Genomic DNA, 12,794 nt, shown 5'->3' on the forward strand with positions numbered 1-12,794 from the left:
AAATCGTGTCTCAAATTTGTATCTTCTTCCAAGCATAAGCCTTTTATCTGTGTATTAAGTGCAAATATGCCATGAAGACGTGAGGGCTGGTATCTTTGGGATAAAGAATGCCATAAGGTAGGTCTTAATGGCAAGGAGTAAGAAAGAGTAAGTTTTGAGGTGTGTGGGAGTACCCTGAAAGGGGAAAGAAAAAGTGTAGAAATAAAAAGGGTCTTGGTTTAATTCTTCTTTGTATCCAGAGGCAGCTCTCCAAAACCATCCCGACAAGCCACTGCCTCACCCCTCATCTCGTAAAACCTTCAGAAAGGAACGCACATGAAAGGCAGAGCAGATTCTATCTCTTTCCAGATTTGCCCTTCGGTCTACTTTCGGGGCTCTGAGAACACATGAATTAACATGAACCAGGGAAAGCATTCAAAAGTAGGCCTCTCCAATGATGAGCCAAGCCAGTTACCTTACAGCTTGCATATTTATTGAACAAAGACTACTAAAATAGCTAAAATACACTGGGTACTTGTGAGTGCATCAGTAAAGATCACATTGTTACAAAAGCCTGCATTTTCAGCAGCGCACAACTGCAACTCTACATAAATGCCACAGATGCAGAATACTGTTTTCTTGCTCTATTTACACAGCTGATATACCTATTCTAACAAAGGAGGGAGGAGGAAAATGCACAAGAAACTCAGGCCAGTGGGGGAGCAAGAAGAGAAAGAAGAAGTTACATGCATCATCTGTGTTAACAGTCAGAAGCATGACAGGGCGGGACAGAGCCTGCCTTGTCAAAGGAAGAGCTACAAGACAGTTATATAAAAATTAAGGTGGGCTTTCAGACTGGCTAACACAACAACAATCCATGAGAAGATGGTATTGTCTGATTTTATTTTTGTTTATCCATTTCATTGGGAGCAAGGACAAAAATGTAAAATCTACACCTTGCTTCTCAAAACTGCCGGAAAAGAGTGCTCTGCCTTTTAAAAAAAATTTTTTTTATAGATAGGTTTTCCAACTTGACTTTTGGGAACGGTGTAATTTGCATATACCTACTTAGATGCCAGTGTTTTGGATTTTTTTCTGGAGGGCATGTATTTTAAAAGTTTGCCCTTCCCCACCCCCCCCCCATATCCTTTCAAACAAAAAGAACCAAAAGAGACACCTAAAAATGCCTGTCAAATTATTGCTTGTCTTTCTCTAAGCTAGGCAGGCGAGGCTACCGGAAAGAAGAGATTTGGTAAGTAAGTTACAGTTTTGTGATTGCTCCCGCTCCACTGACTGCATGTCCATGAGCGCCAGCCAATGAGACGTGAGTCTCTTACTCTCTCTGGTAGCATTCGCCAACCTACCACGCTGAAGAAGAAAGCCACACTGAAGACACGAGGAAAACAAGTCAATCCGGTCTAGAGAACAACATTCAGGGAAACAGAGTACCAACACCTTCTTAGAACATGGAAATAAAATATAACTCCGTCAGAGCTACCTCGCCAAGGAGCATGTTGAAAGTCCAAAATAGCACCATTCATCAGTGTCTCAGGTCCTGTGGCAGCATCTCGGTCACTTACCACAAGGAAACAATGAGTTTCAAACTACTTCTATACATCAAAAGAGTACATGGATAAAATATAGAGATATACAGACAATTGATGAACATAAACTACTAGGCTTGTTACATCTAAATGAAAAAAAAAAATGGGGACTCTCAGCCTCTGCAAGAAGCAGTAGGGAGCTGTGTGAGTGAAAAGGCAGGAGTGGACCGGTTGTGTGACAGCAGAGGGAGTCTGAGTTGTGGAAGACATCGTCATCGAGAACCAGGCCTGAAGGCCCACCTGTAAGGGTTGTAAACGTGGATTCACAGTGTGAAATTCTGAGCGTTTTCACTTGAGTCAGAATGATTAAAAACTGGTTTGATGATACCTATTTGTCCACTGTAAATTCTCTAAAGCAAGGCTCAGAGTCCCATAGTTTCTTCTTATACTTGATGATTTACACAGAAAAAAATCCCATATATGATACCATGACCTCATCAATACCCATACACCATATGTAATACAAATGGAGGTGTTAACGATTAAAAAGAGTGGAGGTAACTGATGCCTGGGGAGTGGAGTTCACTGCTGCCAAGTGGAGTCAGGGAGGCAGCCTCAATCTTGTCATCCTTCTTGCGGTTCACCTCCTTGGGGACAGGAAGGCTTCCCTGAAAAGCAGGTGGACCCACACACAAACAGATGGACACACACACACACACACACACACAAAAGGCACTTAGTCATGCTTGTGAAACCATTTGAAATTTTTTGCCTCTCCCTCCCGCCTTTTATCCTTGAACTCCCAATGTTTTGCAGAGTTTACATATTAAACACAGTTCACCTGAATGTAAATATTAGGTCTGTGGGGGCATGAAGTAATTAAACACTAGCTGCCTTGGCTTCAGTAGAATCAAGTGCTTCTCTGATGGCTGTGCCCAGCCATGTGGGAGGCAGCATTCCCCAGAGTCAGGTTTCTGAGGACAGTTTCTAGTATCAGACAGGGCCCAACATGAGGTTGGGTAAGAGGTGCTCATGAGCGTTAATACATTTTGCTTAAAGCATTCAATGGCTGTGGAGGTGGGTAATTGCCTGTTTGACAACATATAATAAAAAAATGTTTAAAAGAATATCACAGCTTGTACAGATGTAATTTATGTATGGTTCATTCTCTGAACATCTGGCCCAGTCCATGTGGGTCTGATAATCAGAATCACAAGTGGTACCAAAGGTGGGAGTGGGAAAGAGGGAGACAGTGTGAAACCCAGGCCAGGAGAGAGTGAGATCAGCGAGTTTGGCCTGGGGCTATTCTAAATCTGTCCTCACAAGCCTGATAAGTGAGGTGTTTGTGCTTCTGTCTAGAATAATCCAACTGCAGTGTGACTGATGCTCCATCAAGCACCCGCGAGGAGAAGCTCTCCATCATAACCAAACAGCAAGAGGGCAGGTCAAGGAAGCCCGTTTGCCCAAGGTGTAATTGAAAAATACAGGGCTAACCCCGTATGCCCCAATCAGATACGAAAACAGTGATTTGACAACAGTCTGTCTGTCAGCCAAACCATTAATTGCTGTAGTTGTCTCAGGTACATTATCCAATATGGTTTTAAGAGATTTTTTTTTTCCCTTTTTGCTCAGGTGACATATTCCAATAGGACATTTATAACAAGCTATTTTGACTGGGTATGAGTAAAGTAATAATCTTGCTCTGAGGTCTGTAAATTATGGCATTTGAATTTCTTTTTAAGAAGAATTCAGAAGTCAGGGACTTTAAAACAACTTGAAATTGAATAAATGTTTTCAGCAGCCCCAGGATGAACTAAATGTAATAGATAATTTAGCTTTAATAAGTCTTATTTACTGTATAGATTTTTCATGTTAAACATCTGGTATGCCTAAATTTGGGTTTAAAAATTTCAGACTCTGCGAGCATACTACATTTCCGGATCTATAGAAAATCCACTCAGTATGTACTTCAGTGTTCCAGTCTTAGAGACTGTGATTTAGAAGTTGTTTTGGCACAACTAAATAGCAATAGGACAAAATCAGAAAACTGAATTAAAATATAATTACCACTCACACACAATTAAGGATCTAGGTAAGTTTCCAAAATCATTATATTGGGCAGCCTTTTACAGTTGTGAAAATAAATTTAATCATGACGTTTTGGCATACAACCCCAAGATTTTTTTTAAAACTCCACTATAATCCTGGTGCTTTTATTTTTTTATTTATTTATTTTTAAAAATTTTTTTTTCAACGTTTATTTATTTTTTGAGACAGAGAGAGACAGAGCATGAACGGGGGAGGGGCAGAGAGAGAGGGAGACACAGAATCGGAAACAGGCTCCAGGCTCCGAGCCATCAGCCCAGAGCCTGACGCGGGGCTCGAACTCACGGACCGCGAGATCGTGACCTGGCTGAAGTCGGACGCTTAACCGACTGCGCCACCCAGGCGCCCCTCCTGGTGCTTTTAAAATGTGTGTTCTTGCTCCTCTATCAGCCATCAGCACGTTTCAAGATATGGAAGACTTAGGTTTTGGATAAATGAAGAATTCAATGGGTGCTAATTATCACAGGCCAGGAAGGGAAATCAAAAGTTCTTAAGTGTTATTTCACTCAACTGCACTCTATACGTGACTGGCCTTAAAGTTGCTTACTTTAGTTCATACTTTGTTCGTCAATATAGAGTGAATATATAGAACATTTGTCTCTACGTAAGTCTCTGTCTTACTGATCTTTTACCTCCGTGGAAAATACACAGCGTTGGGTGGGATTCTGGGTAATTTGGGGAGAGGTCTTTCCAGACCAAAAAATATGAAGGAGATTATTTCAGATTTGAAAGTACCATTTTTACTGTTTTTTTCTCTTCTGAGCCCCCCCCCCCCCCGCAAACATTTATGTCTTCTTTAATTTTTCATGTTCTGAGTGCCTACTGTGGATTGAGTACTCAGATTTTAAGGCTACCAAGATTAAAACAGAGGCAGAAACAGTCCCTGTCCATCCTGCCCTTCGGCAACTTGCTATATAGGAGATACCCAAGTGACTGGACATTGCAAGGAAGTGGTGGTAAGCCATGCAGGCAGGTGTGCTAGCAAAGCACCCTGAGGGACCACAACCCAACAAGCCTAGGGGGAGAGAAGCTCCTGGGGAGAAAAAGTTCTGCACATCCTCCCTTTGGAGGCTGGAATTTACTAGATTTTAGCCCTTAATCCCTGTCCCTCATTTTTTTGAAAAAAAGAATAAAGTCTGCACCCACTGAAGCAACTGTAGGCTTCTGCAGCAAGGGAAGACTACAATGTAGTCTTATTTCTCCAGAAGTTAGGCCTTCTAAGAATTCAGGCAAAACTAATCCTATCTTCCTCCATTATCCAGCACATAATGGCTCCCAAGGACTGAGGATCTTCAGCAATCTAGAAGGCTGGAGAAGCAGGAACAGATGTGTCCAGTGACTTCCACAGACCTGTGCTCCTGGACGCTCCTGTGGCTCATCTACCTCAAGCTGGGTGGCCTCTCTCTGCTGAGGACTGTTAGTGTATGAATCCCCCAATTACTCAGTCATGTGGCTCGGATCAAGTAAGTCAAAATTATTTTTCTCTATTATGCAAAGATATGCTTTTCTACAAAGAAAGTGCTTGGGAAGGACAAATATGCGTAAAGTACTCTTCACATATGAAGAGAGGAAAGAGATTAACAGAAGACCTGAATCTCAGGATTCATTGTGCCAACCTCCTGGAGGATGCCTCAATGGAGGCAAGGCCGATGACCTGGATGGGCCTTCTAAGAAAAAGGGAGGCATTGTTGACCTCATTGAAGAACTTGCCTAGTCTTGTCACTCTGGTTGATGTCACCAGTATCAAGGACTTCTGGATGGCTGAATGGGACAGAAATAATGAAAACACTATACTCTCTTTACCCCTTCCATTATCATGTCTTACCCTCAGCTGCTTGGACGAATTATGCCCTGAGCTTCTCAGTAAAGGATGTCGAGAGTTACACTACTGCTGTTGGTAAGGTGACGGTGTGGCAGTGTGGTAGGGTTGCGTTGAGGCGGTATGGTGCAGGGGCTGTGCTAGGGGGGTGGTTGAGTGGTAGGTGGTGGTGGGGAGGTAGTCTGGTGAGGTGGGGTGTGTGTGTGTCGTAAGTAAAGCTCCAGTACACTAGCTCACCTCCATCCCAGCTCTATAAGACAGCACAAGTGTAGCTAGAGCATGGCCAGAATCATTTTGTTCACCCACTTTCCTAATAGTGGTTTCACTCTGCACCGTCAGAAGTTCTCTGAAAGACTAAAAGTGATTTAGAACTGTTTTCTCTTAATGCAAACTGCCAGTTGACACAATCTCTTCAAGTTCTGCCTGTCAGTAAAAGGGAACTGCTGAAACCATTTAGTGTAAGTAAGAATTTCTCAAACATTAAAAAGTCAATAAGATCTGGGAAGGCCTCACCATTTGTCAATTACACTTATGAAACTCTTAAATGGAAATTTTATTTTCAGTGCACTTTTTCTTTCTTAATTGCAAAATCAACAGGTCAGTGGTAAAAAGTACAGTCCTCCTCCTTAAGGTCAAATTGTTATTTACCTTAACAGGAAAGTCCAAAGGTATCTACCCTAAAAACTGTTGCTGTTGGAAATGGTGCTAAAATCCAAAATGTAAATTTGACAGATTTTCTTAAGGCAGAAAATTGCCATACCTAAGATGTCAGAACAATGAAAGCATGTTTGTAGAAAATATTTTTAGGCCTAAAAATTAGAAGAAAGAAAAATAATAGTTTTTTGCGTTCCTTCTGTTTTGTTTCTTGGGGAATTTCATCAGACATTTGGGCACTATTACCAGACAAAAGTGTCATCATCTTCTACCTTTAAGATATTTTTCAGTTTAATCACCATACAGGAGTTTATCTACCCAAGTATGGAATAAATTGAAAACCTGTAAAATGTACATTGGATAAATTGATTCCACTATTCTTATATGATATATATAAGAACCTTATATATATATATATATATATATATATACATACATATATATATACATATACACACACACATATAATACATATACACACATATTAGTATATTTTATTTCCAAAGTTATAACAGTATCATGTCAATGGATTATTATTGTAGACTAGATGGATATTAAAAAAGACACTGATTTTTTTTAATTGCCTTGAAATTGAAAAAAAAAAAATAACAAAATGGTAGGTAGGGATCTTACCTTAGGAAGCCTTCCCTCCATTTCCTTATTTGGAAATGGTTCTTGACTGACCCAGACAGAGAGCTCTGGGTAATAAACCTACAGAGACATAAAAGCACACACATTCAAATTAAAAACAGCATCCACTCTGAAACCACACGGGATCAACTTCATGAGCTCAATCCCCCTCAGTGTCACTTATTTCCTGATGGCACCTTGGAGCACTGGGGAAGCCCATCACCTCTTTCAGACTGTTGTGTGCTTCCAAATGTATACTGCACTCAGGAGAGTTCTGGCTCAGTGTCTCCCAGGACTAAGTCCCAACAGAACAAAGATGTCAATCAGTGTTACCTTTAGCATGCTAAATGGCAGCCTTATGACATGACTGGCTGAGCAAACTAAGGTACTGGGGAGGCCTAACTTTCAAAGCAACCTATGATAAGTATGCTTGCAAAACTCCGTGAGATAAATGTGCCACACACCCATAAAACACTGTTAGGGGTTATTCTGATAATTGATTATAAAGTTCAACATTATGCACAAAGCATGAGGGCAGGAACAAGTGGCCTGCATTCTCCCCAGGTCCATGTGGCCCCTGGCAACACTGTCCCGTGCCTGAAAGTAGCAAAGTGTCCAAGAGAGAGGCAGGGAGATGGGCAGCATCACCATGAATGACTCAGAGTATAGCAGCTGATGAATCTGGGGGTGGGGGCAGAGCTGGGACAAGGTGGAGAGTGTGAGTCAAACTGAGTAATTCTTGTCTAAATATACAGAGGGTATTATCATAAGAAGGTTGCTGACCAGCTGTTCTCCATCTCTGGGAAAGACAGGAGTAGGGGGTTAGGAATTAAATTACAACATGGATTTAGGTCAGCTATAAGGAAGGACTTGGCATAAGAATTGTTAAATGACTGAAAGAATTTAAAGAAGAAAAACTGTGAAATTTCCTTCAAGAAATTTAGAAACAGAATCTAACAGCCATCTGCCAGAGTTAATTCACATTTGATATAGCCTGGCTTGAAGGGAGGGGAGAGGACGGGAGAAAATTAGATAAGATTCCCTCCAGATCTGATTCACTAAATGCTCTAAATAAGCCTCACATTTAATAAATAATATTGAGAATCACATCTCACTACTAGGTTAACAAGCAGAGGTAACATCTTTGGTTTTGGAAGCAGAGATGTGGTAGCCTAGTCACTGGGCTAAGTGTAATGTTTTCAGTGTCCCAGGTAATCCGCTTGGTCAGGGGGCCTGAGGTAGGAGCAGTGGATGGCTGTGTTGATTCTTTGGGGGTAGTTTAACAGTACCCATCTTTGCCATACTCCAGTAACGTTTATGGCACATCCCAGTTAGTTTTGCATATATCACCCTAATATATCCTGACAATAAACCTGTAAATAGGTCTTCTCATTTCAGAGATGAGAAAACAAAAACTCAAAAAGGTCATCCACTTGCCCAAAGCCACAAGTGAGTGGAGGATTGGACATGAACTAAAACTAGATTTCCAGATTCTAAACGTCAGTTCTTCCCACTACCCCGATGCCCTCAAATCACCCCAGAATGCAAATTGCCTATCACCTCTCTTGTATCTTAAATATTTGAGAGCTCATCCTGCAAGAACTGGACCTATTTTCGTACTTTGGACAGGTCTGCTTTCTGGGCCACGTGGTTCCCCCAGCCTGAACCTCCTTTCTTTTGTTCAGCTTTCCCCTCCTGTGCTCAGATCCTTCTGGGAGAATTCTACCACCTGCCTCATTTGGGACAGACAAGTCACCCCTGACACTCCCTCTAACCGGGAATGGGGGAAGACCACAAAATTGCAATCTAAAATATATAAGCTTTTTTTAGGGCTTAAAACAATGTCACAGCATACAAAGTACCAATTAGTGCTTAATTTAAGGAGATTCCCAACTGGAATCAACTGTAGATTCACTTAATATAAATATACAATGATAACATTTTTACATTACTACCTTTAAAAACAGGCTTTAAGTACAATTTCAAATATTACACAGATAGCAAGAAATGAAGTTCCATTGCAAACCAAAAATGTTGACACAAATACATGTAAAAACTTAGGCACACGGACACTATGAGAAGTAATATCAAGTAAATGTTATGTCTCTGTTCTTGAGCTTTTCTGTGACACTCCATCTTAACAAAATGACACTGCTTCCGCATTTAACTTCCCAGGTTCAAAGCATCACTATGAAAGCCGCCCAAGTCCAATCTGCAGGGATAAATAGCTTGCCTCATAAATCATTTTGCTTGTTACTTTTACAATTTGTTTTTTCTAAGAACTTTCCTTTTTTTTTTAAATAAAAACAATGATTTTTTTTTTTTTTTTGCCAAAGAACTCAGGAACATGAGTATCTGATAGTAAAACCCACAACTAAGGAAACTTCCTCCCCTAACCCAAATTGGTCCTTTTGAAACATATTTAATTTAGCCATGAATTGACCAAGGGCATTTTTTAGTGTTTGAATCATAAAGTAATCATTGTATTCTTTAAGAAAAAGAAATGTCACTTTGGCCTTGTGGTAAATTCTTCCAGTCTCCTTGAGACTCAGAACTTCAAGCCAAAAATGGCAGGGATAGAGAAATCTTAGTTACATTCTTAAAACTCGCTTGGTTGGTCTCTAAGAACTCAGCATACCCCTGGCTATAGCATCTAAAGTGGATATTTAACCTTTTTTGGATTTGGAAAAAGTTGGTAGATTACTGGAAATACACTACCTACATTACAGCTTGGTTCTTTTTCACACTAATGGTGTTTTGAGACTCTAAAACAAAGAACTTAAGGGAAAAGATCTAGGACGACCATCACCCTTGCTTTCAAACACCTCAGAATGCCTTTGCCCATGCATGAATTCACTTCAAGTATGGGAAGCACCTGCAGTGTGCCAGGACACTGCTAAATTCTAGGGATTGCAAGAAGAGAAATACAGTTCCTGCCTCTTAGGAGCACAAATCTAGTTGTGCCGGCTGTGGGGGGGTGGGCGGGTGGGGGGGCTTGATGACAGACCTTCAAAAAAGATCATTTCATAGAAGGGTGTTCTATGGGCCGAATTGTGCATCCCTCACGTGCAAAATTCCTGTCAGAAACCTACCCCCCAGTTGGAATGTGGGTATGTTTGGAGATAGGGTTTTTAAAGAGGCAGTTAAGTTAAAATGAGTTCATCAGGGTGGGCCCTAACCCAATAAAACTGGTGTCTTTATCAGGAGGAAATGAGGACACGGACACACATAGAGGAAAGACACGTGAGGACACAGGGAGATGATGACCATCGACAAGCCAAGGAAACAGCCTCAGAAGAAACCAGCCTTGCCGACAGGTTGACCTCAGAGTTCCAGACTCCAGAACTGTGGGAAAACAAACTTCTGTTGGTTAAGCCACCTAATCCTTGGTACTCTGTCTTGACAGCCCTAGCAAATTAATAGTGTGCTTTAAGTGCAATTAACAAAAACGTATAGGTTATGTCAAATACAATAGTTGTTGGAACCCGTCTCCACAGGCTAAAGAAACAAAACCAACACTCAGCAAACCATCCAGTTGTGCTGTCATCAGAGGAAATGGGGATGGCAGTGAGCAGATCTGGGAGGAGATCCAACGGTTACCAGACGCAAGCCAAGGAAGATAGTGGGTTCAGGGTAAGGATGTAATGAGGTCCATGTGGGAAAGCACCCGATGGCCAGGAGGTCTCACTGCAGCTCTCAGTGGCCATAATAGCAATAGCACAAATGCAACCCCACAGGCTGCTGTACCCAGTCTTTTACCTGGTTCTGAATATCAGGTGCTGGTAATATATGGGTCAGAAAACAGAGGTAAGTTGATCTGTTTTCCTGAAGTCCATCTGTTCCTGCTGGACCCTAACCCTGTTCATTCTTTTTTGGTCCTGGTCAGCTGATGCTCCAAAGGTGGACACATGGCTTCAACTCATTCTATTCATTCAGTTTTCTGAATTCAAGTTCATGTTTTTCATGAAGGCCAATTAATCGAATTTTTTCTTTTTTAAACTTGATTGAGTTCTCTGTTGTTGGCAGTGGTTTACATCTCAGAAATGTAAGCGTTCTGAGTAATACACATGGCAGTACAAAACTATTGTTTTATTAAACAAGTAAACCAAAGCTTGCCATAATCTTCCCAATAGAAGACTGCGTTCTTTTATCAAGAAGATACATATTCTTTTAAATTATTCTATATATTCCATACCTATTCTTTTAAATTATTCTATATATTCCATATATAAAATAGTTGTTTGCTCTTGGTCAAGCAAAATCCTCAAAACCCTCTGGAATACTATTCTTCCAGAAGTCAGGAACCAGAGAAACAAGCCATATCCTCAACAATTAAGAAAACCTGAGTGTTTGAGAAAATACAGAGGCAAGGAAAATTTTACTGTTTTAAACTGGAGAACATACAAAAGTTTTGCTTGAATTCTGAGAAAGGCTGAGTGTTCATGCTTGTCACTGAATATATTATTACTTGGTATCCAGATTAGAAAAATAAAATGTGGGGGGAGTCAGAGACAACTCCTGCAAGGTCCTAAAACCACACAAACTAAATTATCATTTAAATTCTTTAAACCTCTCCTAAGCGTTTCATTTAAAATCTTGCAGCATGTTTTCCAATAGTATGGTCCACACGCAGAATCAAACAAATTGACATGTTTCCTGGTTCTAAATTTGTATTTTCCTCTCTTCACTTCTCTCTTTAGCAGTAGCTCTTTGAAGAGCCTGTTATAGGAGAATGACCCTCAAAGGAAGGTTCATGGCCATTTCAGAGCCTGAACATCACATATGTATATGGAACTTATTAATTGGTTAACATGCCTTCTTAGCAACCTGCTATGAAGATGTTGCATGGCTTGGTTGTTAATGACCACAATTATTCTATCCTTGGTGGAGTTCTGTGTGCTTAAGGAATGCACACACATGGCCCTTTTAGGACTTAACAAGGACAGGTGCCCACCCGCTGCAATTAGGAAAACAGACCAGGGGAGCAGGTGTCCAACCTGCATAATTAATTCTTCAAACAGCAAAGTAGCATATTTCGTAATCTCTGCCAACTAAATAGTATGTGTGTGTGTCTGCGTGTGTACATGTTCTGTTCCGACTAATTGGCTGGGAGGTCATGAAAGCGGGTACTGTATTACAAGGAGAATTTATATGCATATACATGTACTTCATTTCTACAGATACCTTTTGAAGTGGTGCTGTTAAGAATCTCCCTCAAAAGCTAGTCTGCTCCCAGGTGTTGTTGGCCATGTGAGAGGGCAGGATGTAAACTGAAACCATAAATGAGTTACAAGGATCATTTTCTCTGAACAGCATTACATCAAAGATCAGATGGTGCCAAAAGATGATGCACTCAGCTCCCTCTCTCTAGAGACCTAGTCTTAGCGATCCGCCTAACCCTGCGAGTGCTGTCTGGAGATGGAGCACACCATGGAGGAAATGCCCTGCAACCAGAAGACAGATAAAAAGAACACTGGGCCATTCAGATAACATATGTCACCTGTGCGCACTCTGGAAAGCAGAGTAAGTGTTAGTTGGTGCCCAAGTTGGCAAACATTCTTGTTTGGGAACTAAATGAAACATGCAGCCACCTAAATGCCACACACACACAGAAGCTGGCTGCGGTAACAATGGGTAATTACAGAGAAAGCATTGCAAACACCTGACTATTGCACTCAGCCATAAGTGCCGTCCTGCTAGAAAGGAAACCAGGACCTTTTAGGGCACTGCTGTATTATAGCACCTGCTGACACTCTCAGCTTTTCTGTGGCCCGACAAGTTCTTAACCTGTAGAAACAGGGGTAGAGGAGACAACTGGGTCTCAAGGAACAAGATGATGAGAGCTCACACTGGCTAAGCTCACTGGCATGAGCTTTGCTTTGGGTGCGTGTGTCCACTATGGGCACGGAAAACGTCCACGTTTTATTCCCATGCAGCGTGTTACTACCTGTTACAGGCAGGCGAGAGATTTAGAGTTCTTTACTTTGTGAGTTGGGGTGTCTGAGACAAGCTGTGTAGACTTTCATAGTAGAATTCTTTAAATTCACTCTGCTCGTCATGAA

At 41.2% G+C, this 12,794-nt stretch overlaps 1 protein-coding gene across 1 annotated transcript in view; it reads right to left on the reverse strand.

The window, feature by feature from the left end:
• Positions 1 to 450: 450 nt before the first annotated feature.
• LOC122491945 (neuronal regeneration related protein) overlaps positions 451 to 12,794 on the reverse strand; it is a 28,429-nt gene continuing 16,085 nt past the window's right edge. Inside the window, exons 3-4 of the mRNA XM_043595324.1 lie at positions 6,736 to 6,813; positions 451 to 2,191 (exon numbers count right to left, since the gene is read on the reverse strand). Coding sequence (XP_043451259.1) covers positions 2,066 to 2,191; positions 6,736 to 6,813 — 204 coding nt within the window. The 3' untranslated portion in view covers positions 451 to 2,065. The remainder of the gene's footprint in view (positions 2,192 to 6,735; positions 6,814 to 12,794) is intronic.

This window comes from Prionailurus bengalensis, chromosome A1, assembly GCF_016509475.1.
Source record: "Prionailurus bengalensis isolate Pbe53 chromosome A1, Fcat_Pben_1.1_paternal_pri, whole genome shotgun sequence".
NCBI classification, from domain to species: Eukaryota; Metazoa; Chordata; class Mammalia; order Carnivora; family Felidae; genus Prionailurus; species Prionailurus bengalensis.